Here is a 26,015-nt window from a genome sequence, read left to right as displayed (position 1 = left end):
ACAGGCGTTCTCTCCATGTCTGTGTGAGTTTCCTCCAGATGCTCTGGTTTCCTCTCAAAATCCAAAGATATGCAGGTTAGGTAGATTGGCCATGTTGAAATTGACTGTCGTGTCCAGAAATATGTAGGCTAGGTGGATGAGCCATGGTTAAATTGGGGTTACAGATATACGGTAGGAGGCTAAGTCAGAGTGAGATGCTCCTCGGGGAGAGAGTGTGAACTTGATAGACTGAATGGCCTCTATCCGCATTGTAGGGATTCTGTGGTAACACAAAATATGACTGCGGATTATGCTGGTTATGGTTTTTATACGTTCACCTGCAAAAGATATACCACAGTCGGGATCACGTTGAGTTAGGTATGTTAAACTTTATTTGAAATGATAATTTACAAGGCTACAATATCACAGACACAGACACAAACAGGATTTTGTGCTTACTGATTTTACTGGGTATTGTGCAAGCATAACTGATTACATTGACTCCATTTCACAGTGTGAGAGAAAGACAGAGACTGAAGATGACTAGAGTACCTTTCTCTCAGAGGACCCCCTGTTATGATGTCATGTAACTGTCAGGTATAGGCCTGTCCAGTCTAGAATCTGTGCCTTAATACAACAGTGGCTGTTGAGATCACTTGTCTTATTCCTAGGACACCATTGTTAGTCTTGTTCAGGTTTGTGTACTAGACCCAACTGCTGCTTCCGTCATCATAAGATTAAGGATGGGGACGTTCACCAGTAATTGCACAGAATTCAGCACTTTTCACAAATTCTTTACACGCTGAAGCAATCCATATCCCTATGCTGCAAGACCTGGACAATGACCAGGCTGCAGTGCATAAGTAGCAAATAACATTTGGTCTGGACAAGTATCAATCAATTACCTTTTCCAATAAGACAGAATTTCACCATATATCCTTGGCATCCAATGGTGTTACCATGCCTGAATCCCACACTGCCATGAAGGTTGCCATCCACCAGAAAGTGAACTAGATCTGCCACTAAAAATACTGTGACTAAAAGAGCAGGTCAGATGCTAGGAATTGTACAGTGTGTAACTTACCTTCTTTCTCCTTAAAGACTGTCCACAATCTACAAGGCACTGTCAGGAATGTGCTGTAAAACTCCCCACTTACCTGAATGAGTACATTTTCAGCAAACACCATCCATGATAAAGCAGTCCATTGAGACAGTACCCCATCCAGCATCTTCATCATCCAATCCCTCCAGCAGCAGTAGTGTGCACCATCTACAAAATGCACTGTCGAAATTAACCAAGGCAGATTAGACAGCACTTTCCTAACAGGAGAATATCTACCACGTTGATGACTAAGGCAGCAGTTTCTCTGAAGGCATCACCATCCTGACTTGCTGGTTCCTTTACTGTTGCTGAATAAAAATCCTGGAACTCTTTCCCTGACGACAGTGCATGTCTGTCAGGTAGCTTACCACCACCTTGAGGGCAGTAAGAGATGGTCAATGAACATCTAGCCAGCGATATCTGTATCCTATAAACAATTTTTAAAAAATCTTTTTAGTTGCTCTTGTTATCTGGTTTTGCATTTCTTTTAGTCTTCTGCCATGCTCTAATTTCTCCTCCTTTATTTTGTTTTAGTTATCCTTTAGTTTCTGAAATTCTCCAAGCATCACTAATCTTTGCAACATTGTGTTGTTTTTTAATCTGATTATTTTTAACTTGGTTAGCCATAAATGGTGCATCCTTCTACTTTTTGATGAGGGTTATAGAGTATCTTCTTACTGTCTGCTCGACGTCTGTACTATCTTAACGTTTGTAACTATTATTCCATTTCACTTTAACTGCTGATGTCTTCATACTTTTGTACTTTTCTTATTTAAGCACTAGTTGCACATCTACATTTCTAGTCATCAAACTGGGTGTGAATACTGTAGGGTCTAAAAGTGCTAATACCGAGGAATGCAGTAACACTAGATAATACAGTAGCAGTAATCTTCGTTTTATTACACATAATACAACTTTTAATATTCTTTCACTAGCTATAAATTTGATTACATTGGCTTGTTTCCTTTTGCAATTATATTGCTCCTGATTATAATTCAGTAATACATAATTACTGCTAACTATAACTGATGAAGTTGCCCCTTAGGTCTCTTTTATATCTTTCCCCTCTCACGCCAAACCTATGCCCACTAGTTCTGGACTCCCTCACCCCAGGGAAAAGACCCTGTCCCTCTGTCCCATCCATGCCTCTCATGACTCTATAGACCTCCATAAGGTCACCCCTCTGCCTCCAATGCTCCAGGGAAAACAGCCTATTCAACCTCTCCCTATACCTCAAATCCTCCAATCTTAGCAACATCCTTGTAAATCTTTTCTGAATCCTTTCAAGTTTCACAACACCTTCCGATAGGAGGGAGACCAGAATTGTACGCAATATTCCAACAATGGCCTAACCAATGTCCTATTAAGCCACAACACGACCTCCCAACTCCTGTACTCAATACTCTGACCAATAAAGGAAAACATAAAACATATCAAACGCTGCCTTCACTATCCTACCTGCCTACGACTCCACTTTCAAGGAGCTGTGAACCTGCCCTCCAAGGTCTCTTTGTTCAGCAACACTCACTAGGACCTTACCATTAAGTGTATAAGTCCTGCTAAGATTTGCTTTCCCAAAATGCAGCACCTCACATTTATCTAAATTAAACTCCATCTGCTAATTCTCAGCCCAGAGGGTGGTACGTGTATGGATTGAGCTGCCAGAGGAAGTGGCGGAGGATGGTACAATTGCAACATTTAAAAGGCATTTGGATGGGTATATGAATAGGAAGGGTTTGGCAGGATATGGGCTGGATGCTGACAGGTGGGACTAGATTGGGTTGGGATATCTGGTCAGCGGACAAGTTGGATCGAAGGGTCTGTTTCCTTGCTGTACATCTCTATGACTCTAAATGATTAATTTCCAATGTGTTAAACAGGTATTGTTTCATTGCATATAGAAGCCACCTTGATATTTATTTTTATGACTAATTTTATCACTTAGGACTGTTTTAAGATTTTTTTAACAAGATGAAGAAATGGAAACAAAAAGTTCTTTCTGTGAATTATTTGGATGCTTTCAGTTGATTAGGAAGGAATGCACAGGTATGAATGGTCTTGAGTAATTCTATTCATTCATCAGGATGTCACTGGACGTCACTGGCCAGACCAGTATGTTATTGCACATACAGGTCATTTTGTTATAACGTGCATTTTGTCAATGCAAATTCACTAACGCGGTTGATGAATTGGGGACGCTGTTTCAACAGCGCAAACTAGAATATAGGGTTGTGCAAGAGTGCAACCATTGTGTTGTAGAAGAACTGACTGTACCTAATTTCCCAGTGGGCAGTTGAGAGTCACCCACATTGCTGTGGGTTTGGAGTCTCATGATAGCTAAACCAGGCAAGGATGGCAAATTTCCTTCCTTAAAGGTAGTTCCTGTGTTGCTCATTAAAAATAGGTACCCAGTTCTTCTGGATTTTATAAGGTAGAAACAAACTTTAAGAACCCAGCAGCCATAACTGTAAGATTGATAGGAAAGAGGAATTTGTAACCTAGTGAGAAAAGTGGATGAAATGGGATAGATGTCCACAAGCAATTGGGACAAATTTAGTTTGGGATTATGGTCAACATGTACTGGTTGGACTGAAGAGTCTGTTTCCGTGCCGTATGACTATGAATCTCTGTTGTGATCACTCTTGCATATGAGGGCATCAATTAAAAACAAAGTAATGAAGAAATGTAATAGATCTCACATCATCTGTGAAGAGAAACACAGAGTTAACACTTCAAGTCCTATATGACATGTTTCTGGTTTTATTTCTGGTCACATGTCTATCTTGATATTGGCTGGCAGCACAGTCATTGGAACTGGCAATGTTGACTGAAGGGAACAATATTTATCTCCTAACTTTATTGTGCCTTACTTACCTGTATATTTTCTTTTAAATCACCAGCTCCCCCCCACCCGAAACAACACAGCCATTTGATGGCAGTGCCACATGATATACTTGAAGCACAGTTGGACCTCAAGCAATAAAAGTAACAGTAGCAATATAACAGAATTCTCAGTGATTGAAAGCTGCGACAAGTGATGAACAGTTTTTGTGATTGTTGAGGTATAGGTGGTGATGGTGGCTGGTAGGGTATATAGGAGTGTTGGGGTGTTTTCAGGGGCAGGTGTTTGGTCCCTGCTTCTCGTTAACTATTTTAAACAATTTCAAAATCTGGAGATGACACAATATTTAGTAATTTCTAAAGAGGATAGTAATAAACTCTCAAGAGGTCACAGGTTGCTGTCACGGACCAGTGAAATGGAAATGCAATTTAATAAGAGAGATGTGTAATGTAAAGTGATTCATTTTAGCAAGGGGAATGGAGGAAGGCAACATAAAACAAAAAGTATAATTGTGTCAGAGTATCAAGAGCAGAGGAATATTTTGCACAAATTATTGAAGGTCCCAGAACAGTGGTTGGATTAAGTGAGGCATTCGGATCCTGGGTTTTGGAGTGGGGACATGGAGACCAAAAGCAAAGAAATTACAATGAAAACCTAAAGAACTTCAGATGCTGTAAATCAGAAACAAACACAGCAATTGCTGAAAAAGCTCAACAGGTCTAGCGGCATCTGTGAAGAGAAATCAGAGTTAACATTTCCTGTCTAGTGACCCTTCCTCAGAAGATACAATAAACCTACATTAAACACTGGCTTGGCTTCACCTGAAATACTGTGTCTAATTCTAGGCCCCACAGTTCAGGGAGGGTCAAAGGCATTAGAGAGACTGCACAGAAAAGATTTATGAGGATCGTTCCAGAATTGAGCAATGTCTTTTATGTGGACAGGCTGAACAATCTGAGTTTGGAGAGGATATTTGATCGAGATGGTCAAAATTATAAGGAGTCTGGGCAGAATAGCAAGGGACAGACTATTCATGTTGTTGGGAGGATCAAGAACCAAAGGGCAGCATTTAAGGTGATTACCAAAAGAAGCAAAGGCAACACAAGGAGAAACGTATTTATGCAGGACTGGAAACTATCACCTAGGAAGTGTATTGGAGGTAGATTCAACTGAGGCTTTCAAAAGAGAATTGAATAATTATCTGAGGAGGAAAGAATTTGCAGGGCTATGAGATTAGGGAACCTGTACTTGGAATGGGGTCGTTTAGACACAATAGACCAAATAGTCACCTCTGTGTTGTATCTCTTCTACATACATATATCAATATACTTCTGGAGCAAGTGGGAATTGAACTGGTTCTACCTGGCTCAGAGGTAGGGACTCTAGCACTGCACCACAACAGCCTCAACCACTTGCACTCTGATACTAACTCCTGATTCATTTGATATTTGACTCACCAAGTTCATCCTGATACTATTTCTAACAAAATCTTGTTTGAGCAATAGATCATTATTTAGAACAATGGCAGACTCCGATTGGAAACCGTTGAAACATCAACACAGGCAAATATCATTCAGTAAATTCAAATGTTGAAAGTATTGGACAAACTCAGCAGGTCTCGGACTCAAAATATTAACTTTGTTTCTGTCTGCACAGATATTGCAAGACTGTTGGGCTTCTGCAGCACTTCATGTTTTGTTTTCAGATTTCCAGCATCCATAGCACTTTGCTTTTAAGTTATCCAGCAGATTTCATTTTCGAGTTCTTGTCCTCAACCACCCTCCTCAATGTTTGTCAGTCTTTTAATAGCCAGGACAGAAGTCATATGACACCAGATTATAGTCACTACTTTTGGGGCTCATTAGCAAATGCAATAGTTGAGGCATATAGCACAGATGCATTAACAGGAAATCTGAGATTACGTATATGAGGGAACAACTGGATCAAAGGAGGAAAAGCCTTGCACATGTGTGATGTTTACACAACCACTGGATGTCTCAACACACATCTTACAGTCAATTAATATTCCCGACATGTAGTCACTGTTTCAGTGTATCAAATTCACCATATTCACACTCGGCAAACTCATGCACTCAGTGAAATGCTAACAGCCAAGTAATCCATTTTTGTGATGCTACTTCAGAGATAAATATCAGCCTATTTTTCTTTGGTGTTGAAATTAAATCTTTTACATCCACAAGCAGACAAGGTGTCATTGGGAAGTTTCACTTGTAATCCGCACCGCTGGTGGTGCAGCACTCCCTCAGTATTGCGCTGTTAGGTTACTGACTAAACCACAACTGACACATGACACATGCTGACAGGGTTAGAAGAAGGATGAAGATGAAAGTATTGTACATGGGTCTCAAAGGGTTAATACGGAGGAGTGCAAAAAGCACCACATCCATAATGATATCATTATGGACATGTGGGAAGCACAAAGTAAGATATCGAGTGAGTGAGACGTAATATCTCTGTAATAATGTCTCGCTGATCAGTGTAACTTGAATCTAACCATATCTTGCAGTAAACCATATCTTGCTCATCACAAAGACCTTTTCTAGTTGGACCAGAGAGCAGTTTCCCTCTCATGTCTTGTAGCTTCCTCCACTTAAAGTAACCTTTGCCATGAGCAGTGTCACATACAGAGCAGTGAGCTCCTATACAACAGGAGGAGACTCATATGAAGTATCAACACTGATATAGACCAGTTAGGCCAGATGATCTTGCTCTGGGCTCTTATTTCTGCATAGCCTTTATCTACAACCATTTGTTTAGCTTCCTCTTAAAAGCTGTGATTACATCCATCAATTTATTAGCCATGTCTGCTTAGGCTATCATTTAAATTACAATAGTCTAGAATCTGAAAGTACTACATACAAAGAGAGTTTTAATATTGCTTTTAAGAAAACAGGTATTGATTTATAGATTACTTCCAGATATGTGAAATCTGTGCCATGTTGACTGTTCCTCCAAGCACACTAATGACATTTGTACAGGACAAACCTAGAGAAAAGCTTGCTCTAAAGGGACTGCAGTGAAGGTTCACTAAACTGGATCTTGAGATGAGGGATGATCCAATAAGGCGAGACTGAGGAGATCAGGCATATAATCCCTTGTATTTAGAACGAGAGGTTTGTTAACTGGGATGTGGAAAGGACTCGAGGGGCCTGATAGAGTAGATGCCGGAAAAAATGTTTGCCCTGGCTGCAGAAATTGAGAACACAGGGTCACGGTCATAGAATATGCGGTTAACTATTTATGACTGAGATGAACAGTAATTTCTCCACTTAAAGAATTGCAAATTGCCCACATCGGAGATCTATTAATGCTCAGGCATTAACACATATTCAAGAGAGAGGTTGGCAGATATTTGGATAATAAGGGATATGGGGAGAGCATGGGTGAGTAGAATTGAGGTTGGACAATGACCATGATCTTATTGAATGGTGGAGCAGGCTTGAAGGGACAAATTGTTTATTCTAGCTCCTGTGTCGTGTTCCCAATTCCCTGTTCATTCTGAAATCCAGTGGTCACTTGTATGTCACTGATATGACTTTCTAAAAAAAAACATTATCTCTATTTATTTTCCATCCCAAGTTATCCTTGAGAATGTGATGGTGAGCTGTCTACTTGAACCACTTCATTCCACGCTGTAGCTAGACCCACAATGCCATTTTGAAGGGAATTCCAGGATTTTGACCCAGTGACACCGCTGGATTGGTGATATATTTCCAAGTCAGGATGTTGAGAGGCTTGGAGGGACATTAGCAGGGAGTGGTGTTCCCATGTATCTGCTGCACTTGCGGAAGACATCTTGGGGTTGGAAGGTACTATCCAAGGTGCTTTGGTAAGTTGCTGCAGTGCTTCTTCGTAGAAACACTGCTACTGCTGTGCATCGGTGCCAAAAGGAATGAGGGTTGAAAGTGATTGATATGCCAATCAAACAGGATGCTGTTGGCCCATTTGAGGGTTATTGAAACTACATTCATTTGGCAAGCAGGCAGTATTCACACTCCAGATTTGTGCCTTGTAAATAGTTGTCAAGGCTGAAGGAGTCAGGGGGTGAGTTGCTGAGGTTCCCATCCTCCCTTTCGAACTTATCCATGGTCTTTGTGACCCTTCCTTAGGGTTGCCAATTGATGTATTCCTGGTGGAAGCACACTGCTGCCCGAACCTGCATCTGTCCCAACATACACTCTGCAATGTTTGCCCAATAGACAAGCCATCCTTCCTTGGCCAATTAGAAGGCCATTACATTTATCATTACCCAGCTGAGTGGAGTTCTTAACTATCAACCAAACAGCCATGTATGTCCATCTCCAAAATGTTCAAGTCTAATACTTTCCTGCGGTTTGCTCACCACAGTGTTGAGAAGATTAACCTTCAATTCCTGGGGACCCTCAGACTGTCCTGAAACTCTTCCAGTCTTACATTCACACAGCAAGGAAGACTGAACCAAACATCTGCCCTTCAAAAGGCCGTACCATTATCCTCCCAAAATCCAGAAAAGCATTCCCTTCACTGATGATTTAGTGTCCAAACTCGAACCCTCTCCATTTTTCTGTTGATCCTATCCACTGTGACCTTTCCTCCTTAATGTAAAGTGCAGATGTCTTTCTGTGTTGGTAAAAACAAGGGACTTGGCTGACATTTACTGAAGTCTCTTTTTCATTCGCCTATGAACAGACATAACTTTTTTTTAATCTTGTAAGCACAGGAGAAATATTCATTGAGGACCTTGCCCACCTCCTGCAGTTCCACACATAATGTCCACTTTGTTCCTTGAGGGGTCCTATTCTCTCTCTAGTTATTCTTTATCTTTTAATATATTTAAAGAATCTCTTTGGATTCTCCCTAACCTTCTCAGCCAAAGCTCCCTTTGCCCCCTTTTCGACCTTTGGATTTTCTTCTTCAGTAAACTCCTGCATCCCTTATGTACGTTCAGGCTTTCCCTTGATTCCAGCTGCCTGTACCTGAGTAATGTCTCTTTTTATTTTTCTCATCAAGGCTTCAATATCTCTTGTTAGCCAGGGTTCTGTATTCCTGTCAACCTTGCCCTTCACCCTCACATCTTTGAAATACGCTGTTCAGTGCTAACTTACCCAGTTAAATTAACACTGTATTCATTATATTAGCATCCACTACATTTCCCTCTACAGTCGTTCCTAAAGTCCAGTAAATTAAACCAAAAACTCTACATACGTTTACAAAGAATTTATTATCTTCAACTTTGATTTCCTGGTTCCTAGTTAACTGAGTACAGAGGAACCTCGATTATCCGAACGAGATGAGGGTGGGCACTATTTCATTCGGATAATTGATTATTCGGTTCATTGATTTAATGCCTCTCCTCTGGGGCTCGGAGTTTTCTGAAGTTCCTTTTCCCTCACTCTGCCCGCCTTGATCCCTCTCTCTGTCTCAGGGTTTGTTTCTGAGCAGACACACACATATATGTAAAGGACCTGTAGCATTGCTGAAGCCTCCCGACCCGCACCCCCGCCCCCGCATCAGTTCAATAGGATTGAAACAGAGAGCACTTGCTATGTCTGCTCCCTCTTCAGGAGACTCGCCACGTGTGAGATTCCAAACCCCACCCACCCCGCCTCCATCCGCTCGCACCCATCCGCTCTCCCCCCATCCACCCGTCCCAGCCCCATCTGCCCTTGATCCCCGTCCACCCCCAAAACCCTGTCCAACTCTGCCCCCCAACCCCATCCTCCCCCAATACCCAGTCCAATGCTGTCCACCCCTCCGTTCCCATGAGGCCCCTTTCCACCCTCACCCACCGACCGTGCCCCCTTCCAACCCGGCCGCCCTCCACCCCCTCTCTGGGCCAGTCAGACTGGACACCAACAGTAAGACTGCTGCTGCCTTTTAGGGCTGAGCCTCAAAATAGTGTGCGCACAACATTTTGACAGATTCCACCTTTGCCCTGTACAACACAAGGTTGGTGAGATTATCTGGAGATGGGGGGGTTTAGAATGCACCCTTGTATAAAGCTCCAGGAAGAGTGTGGGGAGAAAGAGATTGGGCGGGTAGTCAGTCATTTGGAGATGTGCCTGGACTCCCATCGGTGTCCAGGACTGTTCTCAGCAGCATTTCAGTAAGCAGAGTTCATTTTTAATCATTGTAAACAAAAGATGTGAATAGTGTTGAAACACCTCTTTGATGCAATGTTTCTATCGGGACCTTGAGATCTTCTTCAGATAATCCAGAATTTGGATAATCGACATTCAGATAATCGAGGTTCCTCTGTAATCCTTTGTTGAGAGATTTAATACTATTGTCTCGTATTTTGTGCACTACCACACCTCCCTAGCCCAGCAGCTTTGCTTCCAGTCTTGCTTCTACATTACCGCCATCAACAAACCCTTTTTTTTGCAATTGTGCATACTAGTGCCATTTGCATTCTTGCTTCTGCTCTGATCACAGGCAGTTTCTCTCCTCATGTGGTCCTGACAGGCTCCTCATCAATTCTATTCCTTCTGCTGTTTTGGTAACTATACTCTTGTGAATGAACTTTCTGGTAACTGTACTCTGTTGAGTGAATTTTCTGGATGTTTTTGGTATTTAAAATGTGAACTTAGTTGCTGTCTCTGTGAATTGTGAACATCGTAGGGAAGTAACCTATGGTGACTCACAAGAAATTGCAAGTGTGTGGCTGGGTGGAATACTCTGGTTTGGCAAAAGTCATAGGATCTCGGCAAATTGACACAGGTGACTTGGGTTTTTCATTGGGTTCAAGATGGTGGCTCACCACCTACACAAAGGCAATTGGAGATGGGCAATAAAAGAGACACTCAGATTCCAAAAACGAATGAAAAAACAATTACTTCATTCAGGATTATTCATGTCTACCTTGTCACACCTCAGTTTTCTCAAATTAAAAAAGAGCCTTGTTCATGTAACTTAGAGTCATAGAATCATAGAGATGTACAGCACGGAAACAGACCCTTCAATCCAACTTGTTCGTGCCGACCAGATATCCCCAACCCAATCTCGTCCCACCTGCCAGCACCCGGCCCATATCCCTTCAAATATTGTCATTGTACCAGCCTCCACCACATCCTCTGGCAGCTCATTCCATACATGTACCACCCTCTGCGTGAAAAGGTTGCCCCTTAGGAATCTTTTATATCTTTCCCCTCTCACCCTAAAACTATGCCCTCTAGTCCTGGACTCCCCCTCCCCAGGGAAGAGACTTTGCCTATTTACCCTATCCATGTCCCTCATGGTTTTATAAACCTCTATAAGGTCACCCTTCAGCCTCTGATGCTCCAGGAAAAACAGCTCCAGCCTATTTATCCTCTCCCTATTGCTCAAATCCTCCAACCCTGGCAACATCCTTGTAAATCTTTTCTGAACCCTTTCAAGTTTCATACCATCTTTCCAATAGGAAGGTGACCAGAATTGCACACAATATTCCAAAAGTGGCCTAACCAATGTCCTGTATAGCCGCAACATGACCTCCCAACTCCTGTACTCAATACTCTGACCAATAAAGGAAAGCTTACCCAAACACCTTCTTCACTATCCTATCTACCTGAAACTTCACTTTCACTTGTTTTCATAATTTTACTGTTGGAGCCCTAGTAATCTTTTGGTGAATCTGTCCTCCAGCCATTCGAAGACCAATATACCAATATATATTTTTTTGAGATGCAGTGCCCAGTCAGACCAAGATTTTGTACAATCAAATACAATTTCCTCAGTTTTGAATTCCAAAGATACCATTTTGATTCTGTTTTCCACTTGTGCATTAGACTTTGTGATTTTGATCTCTTGGTTGACGTGAAGAGTCACCATGAGGATGGCCTCAAATGGAATCTTGGGTTCATGTCACACTATGGGTCCCTTCTCTCTCTCTCTCCATAAAACAAACAAACACACACACACACACCACCCCCAAAAAAACGCATCTAGTCCGTCATACTTGCGCGCAGACTATCAAGCACGCACAGACATGCTCTCTCACCCTCTCTCCCACACATACACACAGGTGTTTTCCCTCTCTGTCACACCCAAACATATACGTATAAGTCTATTGGGTGAATTTGCATTTACAGATATATTCTATTTTGTTCCAGAATCACCCAATCTGTAGGCAGTCAGTCAATGTGACATTTTATAGATTCCTACTTTGGAAATAGTACCAACCTGACTAAAGGTTGGGATACAGACAGACTCTAACCTCACACTTTTAATGCATTGTCTGAGCTGAGACAGTCATAGAGATGTACAGCATGGAAATAGACCCTTCAGTACAACCCATCCATGCCGACCAGATATCCCAACGCAATCTAGTCCCACCTACCAGCACCTGGCCCATATCCCTCCAAACCCTTCCTATTCATATACCCATCCAGATGCCTTTTAAATGTTGCAATTGTACCAGCCTTCACCACTTCCTCTGGCAGCTCATTCCATACACGTACCACCCTCTGTGTGAAAACGTTACCCCTTAGGTCTCTCTTATATCTTTCCCCTCTCACCCTAAACCTCTTACTCTTTTGTACATATACTGATAAAACCTTAAGTTATCTCAGGGCTGTGACTTGAAAGAAGTTCTGGGATTTACATATTAATCAATGGAAACCTGCATCCCCATTCTAAATGACTAAAGACTTAACAGCAATGTAGGTTTGTTTGATACATTGCATCAGTTGTACGGCACTTTGACCATTTGCTATAAATTATTTGTCCTATGATCCTGACCCACTGGTTACCTGAAGAAGGAGCAGCACTCCAAAAGCTTATGCTTTCACACAAACCTGTTGGACGATAACCTGGTGTTGTGTGATTTTTAACGTTATAGTATATAAGCTGAGAGAAAAGGGTGTGCAGGATAAAGTCATCCCCAATGTAGTTGATTATGTTTTTAATGGAAGAGAGGAGGACAACCTGATCATAGTTGGTACCAAACCTTTTTTTACACTTCCCCTTTCATCCCCTTTTTAATTTGAACATGAGTGACACATATTTAATAAACTTATAACCCATCTCATAAAATGACACAATTTTCAGCAACTTTATGCGTAAGACTGTTTTGCTTAACTTTGCAGTTATATGATGCTGTAATAATGATAGTGATATGATGTTTGCCACCATTGTATTGAGACTAATGGAAATTCTCTGCAATGAGAGCACTTGCTGAGATCTGAAGCAGGTTTTTGAAGGTTTGAAGGGACTTTTCCAGGTTTAATTCTAGCATTGAATACAAGTGCAAGTAGCATATTGTGTTGTATACAAGAATGTGCTGTTGGATAATGGCAGTCACCTGGTTCGCATTTCTGGTGATAACAAATTTATTTTTTTCTGCAGTGTCCCGAAGAAGCAGTGAGGAGATAAAGCGTGATCTGACAGTCACAGATGGCTCCTCTCCAGCCTCGTTGATGGGAATGGGAACTACATCTCCACAGCTGTCTTTGACCTCTTCATCTCCTACAGCCTCAGTCACTCCAACTGCACGGAGCCGGCTCAGGTAAAAATTACTTTTGAGTCCTGCTCCTTGTTATGAATAAAAAACTGAAAGTTCCACTTGCAGCCTCTCACATAAAAATTGTAAAAGGTTTGGTTTTTTGTTAAATTCAAAGTCTCGAAGACTCCGAATTAGACAGAGCTGCACTCAGTTGGTTGCCTGACCTCAAGATCTGCATAAAACACATTGTTGCTTCCTTTTGACATACAACTCCAATACCTGCGGAGTCACCGTTATGGGTGCACAGTGGTCCAACCCTTGGCTCAAGGTTGTGATCTAAATTAACTGTTTAATTTGAAAGGAACACTGAATACCAGAATACCAGAGCTTGTTTTGGTTAAATGGAACTAATTCACCAAAGCATTGCTGTACACTGCCATCACCTATCCCCCAGAGAATCATACAAAATTAGACAGTGGGGCAAAGACTGCCCAGTGTCTTGTACTGCTGAAGACAAATAGTCAGGGGTCTTTGTAACCAAAGCAATTATCTCCAATATCAGCTACAGGTTGAAATCTGATTTATACTAAACGCAGAAAATAACTGGAAATCGGTGCCAAACATAACCTTCAGTACGTGTGGTAGTTTTAAAGCAAACATCTCCAAAATGGAAGTGTTTTCCTAAAAGAAGGCATGAAATTAATTGTAATCGTAACATGATTGTATAAAAGAGAGAGCTTCAGTGCAAAGCTTATACAATGCAAGAACAAAGGAATTTAACCAAACCTTTGACTGGTCACATTGATTTTATCTGTCCTCTGAGCACATTTTGTATTGGATTAGATTAGATTCCCTACAGTGTGGAAACAGGTGCTTCGGCCCAACCAGTACACACTGACCCTCCAAAGAGTAACCCACCCAGACCCATTTCCCTCTGACTAATGCACCTAGCACTACAGGCATGGCCAATTCATCAAACCTGCACATCTTTGGACTGTGGGAGGAAACCGGAGGAAACCCACACAGACACAAAGAGAATGTGCAAACTCCACACAGACAGCTGTCCAAGGCTGGAATTGAACCTGGGCTCCTGGTGCTGTGAGGCAGCAGTGCTAACCCCTGAGCCACTGTGTTGCCCCATGTTGACATGTGCCACCAAGCTGCTTCTCACCTCCAGATTCTGCCTGAGATTTTCCTTGGCAACATGAACAAGCTGCATCTTCATAGTTGAGATAGACTTCCTTGTGTGAAAATCACACTGTCAACATCCTGGGAATTGCCAAATAGCAGTCACTGAACTGATCCAGCCATAAAAATACTGTGGCTACATTTTAAGTCAAAGGCTGGAATTTCTTTAGTGACTAACCAACTTATGACTCCACAAAGCTTGTCCACCATCTACAAGGTACAAGTAAGGGGTCTGATGAAATACTCCCCACTGGTGTGCAGGTCTGCAGCTGAAACAGCATTTGAATCTTGACACCGTTGAAATCAAAGCAAATCCTATTTGGTTGGCACACCATTTAGCACCTTTAACCTTCACTTCCTTCACACTGACATGCAGTAGCAGCTGTGCATACCATTTACAAGGTACATTGTGGAAATTCACCAAGATTCAATAGTCAGCAACTTCGAAACCTCCAAAATCTAGCAACTTCAAGGGACAAGAGCAGTTATGGGAACAAAATCAACTGCAAGCTCACCTCAAAGTCACTCACCATCCTGACTTGGAACTATGCTGCCATTGAGGAAGTAGCAAACAACATGGCATTTGATAGCGAGTCACATCATCGGTTACTACACAAACGAAGAGCTCATGGGATGGAATGTCACGTATTAGCATGGATAAGAATTGGTTAGCAAACAGGAAGCAGAGAAAAAGGATGGTGGTACATTTATGGCTTGGCAAGCTGTCACTACTCATGTGCCACAGGGATCAGTGCCGATGCTGCACTCTTTACTAAGTGTATCAATTAATTTGGATGGAGGGACCAAATGTTTTTTAAAAAAGGCAGCCTGTTTGGACATGTTAAGACACACCTTCATGACAGTTGAGACTTGAACTCAGACCTCCTGGACCAGAGATAGGGACATTACCATTGCACCAGACACTGAATGTGTAGTTGTTAATTTTACTAGTAACATAAAGATAAATAGGAAAATAAATTGTGAAAAAGACAAAAAGAGTGTACACAGGTATTTAGAAAGGTTAAGTGATTGGGCAAAAGATTTTGAGTATAAGTGCTTGTCACACAGTGGGAAAAACATTAAAGCAGTATATTAAGTAGAGAAAGATTAAACCACTGCAGTGCAGTGGGATTGGGGTGTGCTGGTACATGATTCAAAAAAATAGCATGCGCAGGTACAGAAAGTGATTGGGAAAACTGAAATATCTTTGTACACTCTTGTTCAAGTCTCAACTGCCATAGAGGTGTGTCTTAATATATCCAAACGTGCTGTGTTTTTTAGAAACATGGTGAGATCATATCTTGAGTGTTCTGTGCAGCTTTGGTTACCCCACTTCAGAAAATTTCTCATTATCTTAGGAGCAATTCAGAGAGACCCAGCTGATTCTTTTATGAGGAATTGTTTTAATCGGCTGAGACGCGACAAATAGGGTAGATGTGTAAAACAAAATTGACCTTTCCTTTATGATGTGGGTTTTTCTTTCCTAAGTGTGGTTAGTCTTGGAGTTCTCTTCCCAGACAGGAGTGATAGTGGGGTTAATTGAGTATTTTTTAAGTGAAGTTATGTATGTTCTTGATTGTCATGGGAGTCACAAGGTATAGGGTAGACAAGAAAATATAGTTGAAGTTACAATTATATCAGCCATGATGTTGAATGGTGCAGTAAGCTCGAGAGGCTGAATGGCGTCCTCCTGCTTCTAACTTTGCATGATGATATGAGGCAAAATTGATTTAAATTCAAATTTTAAAGAAAGGTGAAATATATGGAATTCTCCAGGAATGTAATCAGGTAAATACTGAGGAGGTTGAGGAATCTAGGAGAAAGTGAGGACTGCAGATGCTGGAGATCAGAGCTGAAAATGTGTTGCTGGAAAAGCACAGCAAGTCAGGCAGCATCCAAGGAACAGGAGAATCGACGTTTCAGGCATGAGCCCTTCTTCAGGAATGAGGAAAGTGTGTCCAGCAGGCTACGATAAAAGGTAGGGAGGAGGGACTTGGGGGAGGGGTGTTGGAAATGCGATAGGTGGAAGGAGGTTAAGGTGAGGGTGATAGGTCGGAGTGGGGGTGGGGGCGGAGAGGTCAGGAAGAAGATTGCCGGTTAGGAAGGTGGTGCTGAGTTCGAGGGTTGGGACTGAGACAAGGTGGGAGGAGGGGAAATGAGGAAACTGGAGAAATCTGAGTTCATCCCTTGTGGTTGGAGGGTTCCTAGGCGGAAGATGAGGTGCTCTTCCTCCAGCCGTCGTGTTGCTATGGTCTGGCGATGGAGGAGTCCAAGGACCTTCATGTCCTTGGTGGAGTGGGAGGGGGAGTTGAAGTGTTGAGCCACGGGGTGGTTGGGTTGGTTGGTCCGGGTGTCCCAGAGGTGTTCTCTTAAATGTTCCGCAAGTAGGCGGCCTGTCTCCCCAATATAGAGGAGGCCACATCAGTTGCAGCGGATGCAATAAATGATGTGTGTGGAGGTGCAGGTGAATTTGTGGCGGGTATGGAAGGATCCCTTGGGGCCTTGGAGGGAAGTAAGGGGGGAGGTGTGGGTGCAAGTTTTGCATTTCTTGCGGTTGCAGGGGAAGGTGCCGGGAGTGGAGGTTGGGTTGGTGGGGGGTGTGGACCTGACGAGGGAGTCACAGAGGGAGTGGTCTTTTGGAACACTGATAGAGGAGGGGAGGGAAATATATCCCTGGTGCTGGGGTCCGTTTGGAGGTGGCGGAAATGACGACGGATGATACGATATATCTGGAGGTTGGTGGGGTGGTAGGTGAGGACCAGTGGGGTTCTGTCCTGGTGGCAATTGGAGGGGCGGGGTTCAAGGGTGGAGGAGCGGGAAGTGAAGGAGATGTGGTGGAGGGCCTCGTCGACCACGTCTGAGGTGAACTTGTGGTCTTTGAAGAAGGAGGCCATCTGGGTTGTCCAGTATTGGAACTGGTCCTCCTGGGAGCAGGTGCGGCAGAGACGAAGAAATTGGGAATATGGGATGGCATTTTTACAGGGGGCAGGGTGGGAGGAGGTGTAGTCTAGGTAGCTGTGGGAGTCGGTCGGTTTATAATAAATGTCCATGTTGATTCGGTCGCCAGAGATAGAAATGGAAAGGTCTAGGAAGGGGAGGGAGGAGTCTGAGACAGTCGAGGTGAATTTGAGGTCGGGGTGGAAGGTGTTCGTAAAGTGGATGAACTGTTCAACCTCCTTGTGGGAGCACGAGGTAGCGCTGATGCAGTCATCGATATAACGGAGGAAAAGGTGGTGCCAGTGTAGCTGCGGAAGATGGACTGTTCCACATATCCGACGAAGAGGCAGGCAAAGCTGGGACCCATGCGGGTGCCCATGGCTACTCCTTTGGTTTGGAGGAAGTGGGAGGATTGGAAAGAGAAGTTGTTCAGAGTGAGGACCAGTTCAGTCAGTCGAAGGGTACTGGTTGGTACAGCGGGAAAGGAAGAAGCAGAGGGCTTTGAGTCCTTCGTGATGGGGGATGGAGGATGGAGGTGTACAGGGACTGGATGTCCATGGTGAAGGTCAGGCGCTGGGGACCGGGGAAGCAAAAATCATGGAGGAGATGGAGGGCGTGGGTGATGTCCCGAATGCAGGTGGGAATCTAGGAATGGAGTCACAATGTGAGGATAAGGGATCAACCATTTAGGACTGAGATGAGAAGAAATGCGTTCATCTTTAGAATGCTACGATCCAAAGAATTGTGAATGCTTGCTTTTTAAGCATGCTCATGACAGAGATTCATAGATTTTTGGAATATTGAGGCTATACTGCAGGTGAAGTTGGAGGCCTGTACCATCACCGTGTGTTCCAATTTCATAGTTATTGTTTAACTGACAGCACGTGTACAGAGATGGCTTATTTCTGCACCTTTGCACTCCTAAAGCTAACTAGTCTTTAGACTGTTGGACACTCAGTGTGTATATTTATCGGCTTCTTTTGTATTCCTAAATCATTGCGAATGTTTTATGAAGTTCTGAAAGTATACTTAGTCCAAGTGGAAATGATCCCCATGCCAACAAGACAGGTTTCAGGCTGCCAATCATCTGGTTTTCCCCAGGCAGTATGATTTTTCCAAGACAGCATGTTCTATGTAATTAATCAAGAATGGGTATTGGGAAATAATTTTGTAAAGGTTGATGTTCCAAGGTACAAGAGAAAGTTATTTCTCAATTTTTGTTAGCTTTGCTGTGTGCTTTAAAAAGAACATTAATGTTTTGTCTCAGCAGAAATATAATTGAGACTTTAAATATAACTCTTCAGCCCATTCAAATTGCTTTAAATTTAGAATTCTGGATTAGTGGTACTGGAAGAGCACAGCAGTTCAGGCAGCATCCGAGGAGCAGTAAAATCGACGTTTCGGGCAAAAGCCCTTCATCAGGGCTTTTGTCCGAAACGTCGATTTTACTGCTCCTCGATGCTGCCTGAACTGCTGTGCTCTTCCAGCACCACTGATCCAGAATCTGGTTTCCAGCATCTGCAGTCATTGTTTTTACCCCTTTACATTTAGAATATCTAGTACCAAATCCGTCACAGCAAATTGCTACCACAGTTAACAATGAATTTTTATCCTACCCCACAGCTCACCTTGTGTTACACAATTGGCAACCAACACATTCAGGAACACATTCTAGACCGAAGGTTTTCTCAGTTCACATGAATGCAGTTACACTGTTCTAAAATCTCAGTAACAAATTAAGTTAATGTTCAAACTCTCCAACTGGCTACTTTGAATTTCCATTTATTTTGAACAGGGAAGAGAGGAAAGATCCGTTGTCAGCGCTGGCTCGGGAGTACGGTGGCTCCAAGAGGAATGCGCTGCTGAAATGGTGTCAGAAAAAGACAGAAGGTTATCAGGTAAGGAGCAACACATTGATTTCTAATTTTCTATTTGGCACATGAGCAGGACTACTTTAAATATGTATGAGGAAATGATTCCTCAAGGAAATGATCTGAGGAGTGGTACTGTTTCACCTGGTTTAGTCTTGTCCTTTTGAATGTTGCCGATGGCGGAACATGAGTAAAATCAATTTCTGTGTAACAGTCTTTCCTCGATCTTTGTCCCAATCTCTTCAAATTCATACATCGCCTAAGGCCTTGGGACATATTGAAAAGTGCAGTATACTGCAAATACCCTTTTTTGAAACAAATATTTGATGTGGTAAAATGAACAGACAGAGAAATAGTTGCAAATGCAGGCAAGTAAAAAGTTATTTTAGAGCTGCAGCTTAAACTTTAATTTTGCTGTATTGAAAGATCAGAGAGTCATAGCAGTCCACAGGACAGAAAAAGGCCCTTTGACCTATGAAGTCTATGCTGGTCAAAAGCAACTACCTAACTATTCTGATCCCTTTGCCTCGTACATTTAAATATCACCTAAATGTTAAGGAGGGTTTGTGTCTCCACCATCCTTATGGACAGCAAGTTCCACTACCCCATCATCCTCTGGGTGAAAAAGCTTTTACTCTTATCATCTCGAAACCTCCTGCTCCTTGCCCCCACTTGTTGATCCCTCCACCAAGGGAAAATGTTCATTCCTGTATATCCTGTCTTTGCCTCTCATAATTTTATACACCTCAATCATATCTTCAGTCTCCTCTGCTGTAAGGAAAGCAACTCCAGTCTGTCCAATCTTTCTTCATAACTAAAACTGTCCAGCCCAAACAATATCCTGATTAATCTCCTCTACCCTTTTTGGTACAATCACATCCTGCCTATAATTCCTGAAGTACACACAATACCCGAGCTGTGACACAGTCGATGTTTTAGACAGTTCCAGCATCATCTCCTTGCATCTTAAATTCTATGCCACAGCTAATTAAGACAAGTATCTCATATGTCACCTTAACCACTTTATCAACCAGTCCTGATACTTTACGGGACCGTTAGATATGCACACCAAGGTAACTCTGATCATCAGGGTCCTCCTGTTTGAGTTCCATTTGCTGTTGACCAGACTCCCTGTATCCTCCTTTAATGTAAGTCTATCATCCTCACTGTTTATCATCCTGCTAGTTTTCATAACATCAGTAACTTATTGATAAATTGTTTTACGTTCAAATCTAAATCATTTCCATATACCACAAACAGCAAGGGCCCCAATACTGATCCCTGTGGAACCCCACTGGACACAGATGTCCCTCAACCATCACCCTGTGCTTCCTGCCACTGGGCCGATTCTGAACCTAATTATTCAAATTTCTTTGGATCCCATGGACTTCTTGTGTTCACTACCGATATCTTACGTGAAACTTTATCAAAAGTCTTACCAAATCCAAGTAGACTACATCAAAAGCATTGATCTCTTGCAAAGAAAATTCAATCAAGTTGGTCAGACGTGATGTCCCCTTTTTAAAAAAAAACATGATTTTTGATTAATCCATGCCCCTGTAAATGCAGATCAATTCTATTCCTCAGAATTGTTTCCAGTCGGTGCCTGAGAGATGACCATATTCAAAGATGCAAACTGTGAGTGAAAAGGGGCAATCTGATGCATTGCTGAGGTTCTAAACCATAAAAGAAAATATCAGATTCTTTATAGAATATGTGAATGAGGAAGCAAAGTTAGAAAGATGAAGCAAATGGAAATAAAACTCTGGCTGATATGATGCAAAATGTTAGATAATCTTGTTTGGACCTAAGATAAAGGTAAGAGTATTTTACTAAATGGTGAGACACATGGAGGTAAGAAAAGAACTAAAGTAATATAGATGTTGGTTGGCACAAATCCCTAAAAGCTCATGAGCAATGATTAAAATTTAGAAGAATGAGAAGTGATCTCATTGAAGCACGTTCTTAAAGGGCTTGACAGGGTAAATGCTGAGAGGATGGGAGAGTCTAGGACCAGAGGGCATAGTCCCAGAATAAAGGGGCACCAATTTACGACTGAGATGATGAGGAATTTCTTCTGAGGTTTGAGTGTCTTTGGAACTCCTTGTAACAGACCTGTGGTGACAGAGTCCTTGTATATATTTAAGGCTGAGATCAATCCTTGATCAGAAGGAGAATTAAGGGCACGGAGGTGAGACATGTTGGATAAGTTATGATCCTATTGAATGGCAGGGAAGGTTTGAGGTGCTCAATTCCTCCTTCAATTCCTATTTCTTGTGGTCTTCAAATTAATCAGCAGATGAAACTGAATATTCATCTTGAAGAGGGTGAGCATAGGAGTGACCGTTGGACCTTTATGTACAGAATCTTGGTCAAATTCCATCTGGAGTATTGTTTTAAAACTGGTTTAGAGAATTAAATTATGAAGACAGGTTGCATATATTTGAGTAGTGACTTAATTCTTCTCAAAAAAATTTAAAAGGATTTATTGGGTGAAAACAGAGAATCTCCTTATTCCAGTGGGGTAATCCAGAGCAAAGCAACTTCTATAACGTGACAATCATCACTTTAGAGCATTGTCAAACACAGTTTGATGCCAAGCCACATAAAGGTGATATTGTGCCAGATGATCAAAAGCTTGGTCCGGGAAATAGGTTTCAAGAAGTGAGGTAGAGAGACAGAAGTGTAAGGAGAGAATTCCAGAACTTGGAGCCTAAGCAACCAAAGGCATAGCCATTAGTGGTAGTATTTGGAATTCACAAGAGACCAGAAAAATAGGAGTGTAGATATCTCAGGATTGTTGGGTTGAGGATGACCACTAAAAAGGGGAAGAGCAAGAACATGAAAGGATTTAAAGTAATGATGAAACTTTCAAACAAGTTGGCTTAACCTTAAAATTGGAGCTACATTGTCAAAAGTGGAATTAGAAAGTATTGTCACATACTCTAATCTTCTCTTGAAAGATAATGAATGCTTAATGTTATAGTCTAAGTTGATATTAATATTGAACAAGTCATATCCCAGAGGGAAACCAGACTGGTAGACTCTAATTTTGTTTTTGTTTAAAACTGTGGAGGTCAGTTACTGAACCTATTCAGAAGAGTCAATCATATCTTTTACACTTATCTTACTTCCTACCCCTTTTTCCTGCAGCCTTTACAAAGTTCTATTTTTTTTTTGAAGAACAGTTGGGCAGATTTCCAATGTAATTTTAACACAGCAGATATTTTGTCTTCTAAATTTCTGTTCTTGATGTCAGTAATCTTCTTTCATTTCTTTTGTGAAGAAGTTATGTTTCATTAAAGGGATGTAATGCCCTAACCCTAATGTGTAAATTGCAAGTTCACAGATATTCCAAGTACTATAGCTTTATGGTTTTCCATGTACAGTTACATCTGTGATTTGTTCTTCAATGACTGCTTTGTCATAAAAGGTATTTCACTGGACACTATATCCATGCTAATAAAATGATTATTTCAGCTATCTTCCAGAGTGAAACACTTTTTCCAAGATTTTGGTATGTTATCATCCCCAAATTTGAAACTGGTGGAACTCTCAAATTCCTTAATTTTAACCTGATCCATTTATGCTTAAGAGAGCCTAATGTAGCATTTTAGCCAGTCTACTTGTTATGGACCAGATGAGACCCCCTTCATCCACTAAAGATTTGAAAAGAGTTAGCCTAGACCCTAACTTATTTAAAGGCAAGTGTAAGGTGCTGTGTTCCAGATATGACTCATTTCATAGAACATCGAACATTACAGGCCCTTCAGCCCTCAATCACCCTGTGAAAACAATCCAAAGCCCATCTAACTTAACACTGTTCCATTCTTGTCCATATGCCTGTCCAATGACCACTTAAATGCCCGTAATGTTGGTGAGTCTATAACTGTTACAGGCAGTGTTTTCCACACCCCTTCTACTCTGAGTAAAGAAACTACCTCTGACATCTGATGTATATCTATCACCCCTCAATTAGAAGCTATGCCCCCTCGTGCCAGCCATCACCATCCAAGGAAGAAGCCTGTCACTGTCCACTCGATCTAACCTTCTGATTATCTTTTATGTCTCAATTAAGTCACCGCTCAACCTTTTTGTCTCTAACAAAAACAGCTTCAAGTCCCTCAACCTTCCCTCCATGCTAGGCAAAGTCCTAATAAATCTCCTCTGAACCCTTTCCAAAGCTTCCACATCCTTCCCATAATGCGGTGACCAGAACTGCATGCAATACGCCAAGTATGGCTACACCAGAGATTCGTACAGCTTCGGCATAACCTCATGGTCCCGAAACTCGACCTCTCTACTAATAAATGCTAATACACCGTAAGCCTTCCTAAGAGCCCTGTCAACCTGGGTGCAACTTTTGAGGGATGTATGTACCTGGGCATCGAGATCTCTCTATTCATCTACACTACCAAGGATCTTATCATTGGCCCAGAACTCTGCATTCCTGTTACTCCTTCCAAAGTGAATCACTTCACAGTTTTCTGCATTAAACTCCATTTGCCACCTCTCAGTCTAGCTCTGCAGCTTATATATGTCCCTCTGTAAGCTACAACATCCTTTGGCACTATCCACAACTGTACTGACCTTAATGTCATCTGCAAATTTACTAACCCATCCTTCTACGCCCTCATCCAGGTAATTTATACAAATGACAAACAGCAGTGGACCTAAAATAGATCCTTGCAGTACACCGCTAGTAACCTAGTAACTAGTAATTAATTTCGTCTACCTTTATTCGTCAACCTTTATTCGTCTATCTTTATTGCTTTATTCAACACACACTTTATTTTTAGAACACAATTAAAATACAAAAGAAGAAGAATAGACATAACTACTGAAATACTTAACAAGGAAATGTATTATTTAACCACTATTGTTCCAAAATAAGCAACATCCCACAAACACACCCTTTGGCAAATATGCAGTTTGGAAAGCATTTGTGATTCTCAGGTGCTGTCTCTCTCCAGTCGAGAAGAAAGAAATAATCTGCCCCTTTTTGATTTTGAAGAAAAAGACTCGCTGTCCAAGACTTCAGTCTAGCAGCCGGTGATTTAAGCTTTTAGCTCAGCAGTCAGCAGGAAACCTTCTCACTTACTAAAAGCAAAACTAAAAGTCTTCCTGAGTTGATGTGAGCCTTGACCCCACCCACTCATGATTCTTTTGTCTTAATTTAAAATGAAATCCAGGGAGAACTCAAAAACTGTTTATCAACTACCTGGCTGAAAGTAACACTAATAATACCCCTCTGTAAGAGAAATAGTACAGAACACTTCTCTCTAAAAAGGCATAGTCTCATCACATAATCCACATATAGTAATCGTATGTCCACTGTCCAATTCCACACAGTTGAGAGACTCTGCCACCAACACAGTAATCACTGGGTTGAAACTTCTTGTGAGCAAGACAATGCATTCTCTTTGATTTGTATCTCCGTTTTCTTCTTCCAAATCCTGTTTCATGTTTGGTTTTGAATACTTTATCACATTGTTTGGATAACTCATGGCGTAGTAGTACTTTGAATCTCAACAGAGACTTTGATTGACAAGACTGAACATTTCTGGCGTTCATTCACTTACTGTAACTCAAGTTCTCTTTGTTTCTTAAAATTATCGACAGCATTTCTGTCCTCATATCTATTTGTTGCAGTTCTACTTGCATGCTCTCATTGTGATCCATATCTAGACAGTCTCACTAATTTGTTAGCATTGTGTCCTCCATTTTTTGTCGTATTGCCCTCTTAACGCTACAAATGCTGCTGGGAAGCAATGCTTTCCCAGGAATTTTTTTAGTCTTTCATCATTTGTTTTTGCAGTACATGTTTATGTGTAAATTTAACTCCCAACAAAGCTAGAATATTTGGTACTTTGACACAGTTCAAAAAAAAGCCGGCGTAGTATGGGGGGTTTCCAAATGGAATTGGATGCAACCTACTGAATTCAGTTATGTACTCTTTTATAGTACCATCCTCAGTCTTTCTAAATTTATCTAATTCTGACTTGACCTCACAAGCAGTTAATAGATAAAAGTTTTGATAAACTTTATCCATGAGATAATGATTTGTCCAAACATTCAAACATGTTCAAATCATCAAACCCCAGTTATTAAAAAAAACCTTGTCTTATTTCTGTATAGTAATAGAAGTAATAAGTCCATACCTTGATTCATCTTTGGTAAAGAAGTAATTAAGGGTTCGCATTGTAACCTCATTCTTCCGCTGGTCACAAGGATCATTTTCTGAAAACAAGTGGGTCGTCATAGTCTGAAACTTTACATTTTGACCCAACCTTGCTCTGCCACCAGTGTTATACTTCAGAAGATAGCTCCAGTTAAACAGATGTCAAGTCCATATCTTTATTTGAGAGCTTTATTTCAATTAACCACACTCCACAAAACTCTCACCCCACTGATTACTAGCTTCCTATATTTATCCAACCAATTCAAATTCAATTACCTATTGTTTAATATACCCATCACCCATTCCTTCAGACCATATTAGATTATAACAGTGCTGATTGGAAGTGGGAACTCTGCTTATTATTCTCAGCCTAGTTCACTCATTCTTTACTGCTAGCATTACTTGTGATACCCCAGCCGATGCTCAGTTTGAGAGAAATTAATTCGGGGTGTGCTGGGGCTTTCTGATCTGTATCACTGAGGCTGCAGTGGTCA

At 41.6% G+C, this 26,015-nt stretch overlaps 1 protein-coding gene across 7 annotated transcripts in view; it reads left to right on the top strand.

The window, feature by feature from the left end:
- Positions 1-26,015, top strand: part of specc1la (sperm antigen with calponin homology and coiled-coil domains 1-like a) — a 307,162-nt gene that overhangs the window by 188,980 nt on the left and 92,167 nt on the right. For all 7 annotated transcript variants that reach the window (XM_072587016.1, XM_072587015.1, XM_072587014.1 and 4 more), the window contains exons 12-13: positions 13,248-13,407; positions 19,265-19,367. In XM_072587016.1, coding sequence (XP_072443117.1) covers positions 13,248-13,407; positions 19,265-19,367 — 263 coding nt within the window. The remainder of the gene's footprint in view (positions 1-13,247; positions 13,408-19,264; positions 19,368-26,015) is intronic.

Source organism: Chiloscyllium punctatum, chromosome 17 (assembly GCF_047496795.1).
Source record: "Chiloscyllium punctatum isolate Juve2018m chromosome 17, sChiPun1.3, whole genome shotgun sequence".
Taxonomy (NCBI): Eukaryota; Metazoa; Chordata; class Chondrichthyes; order Orectolobiformes; family Hemiscylliidae; genus Chiloscyllium; species Chiloscyllium punctatum.
The sequence above is the reverse complement of the archived record's forward strand: the minus strand, read 5'-3'. Positions and strand labels throughout refer to the sequence as shown.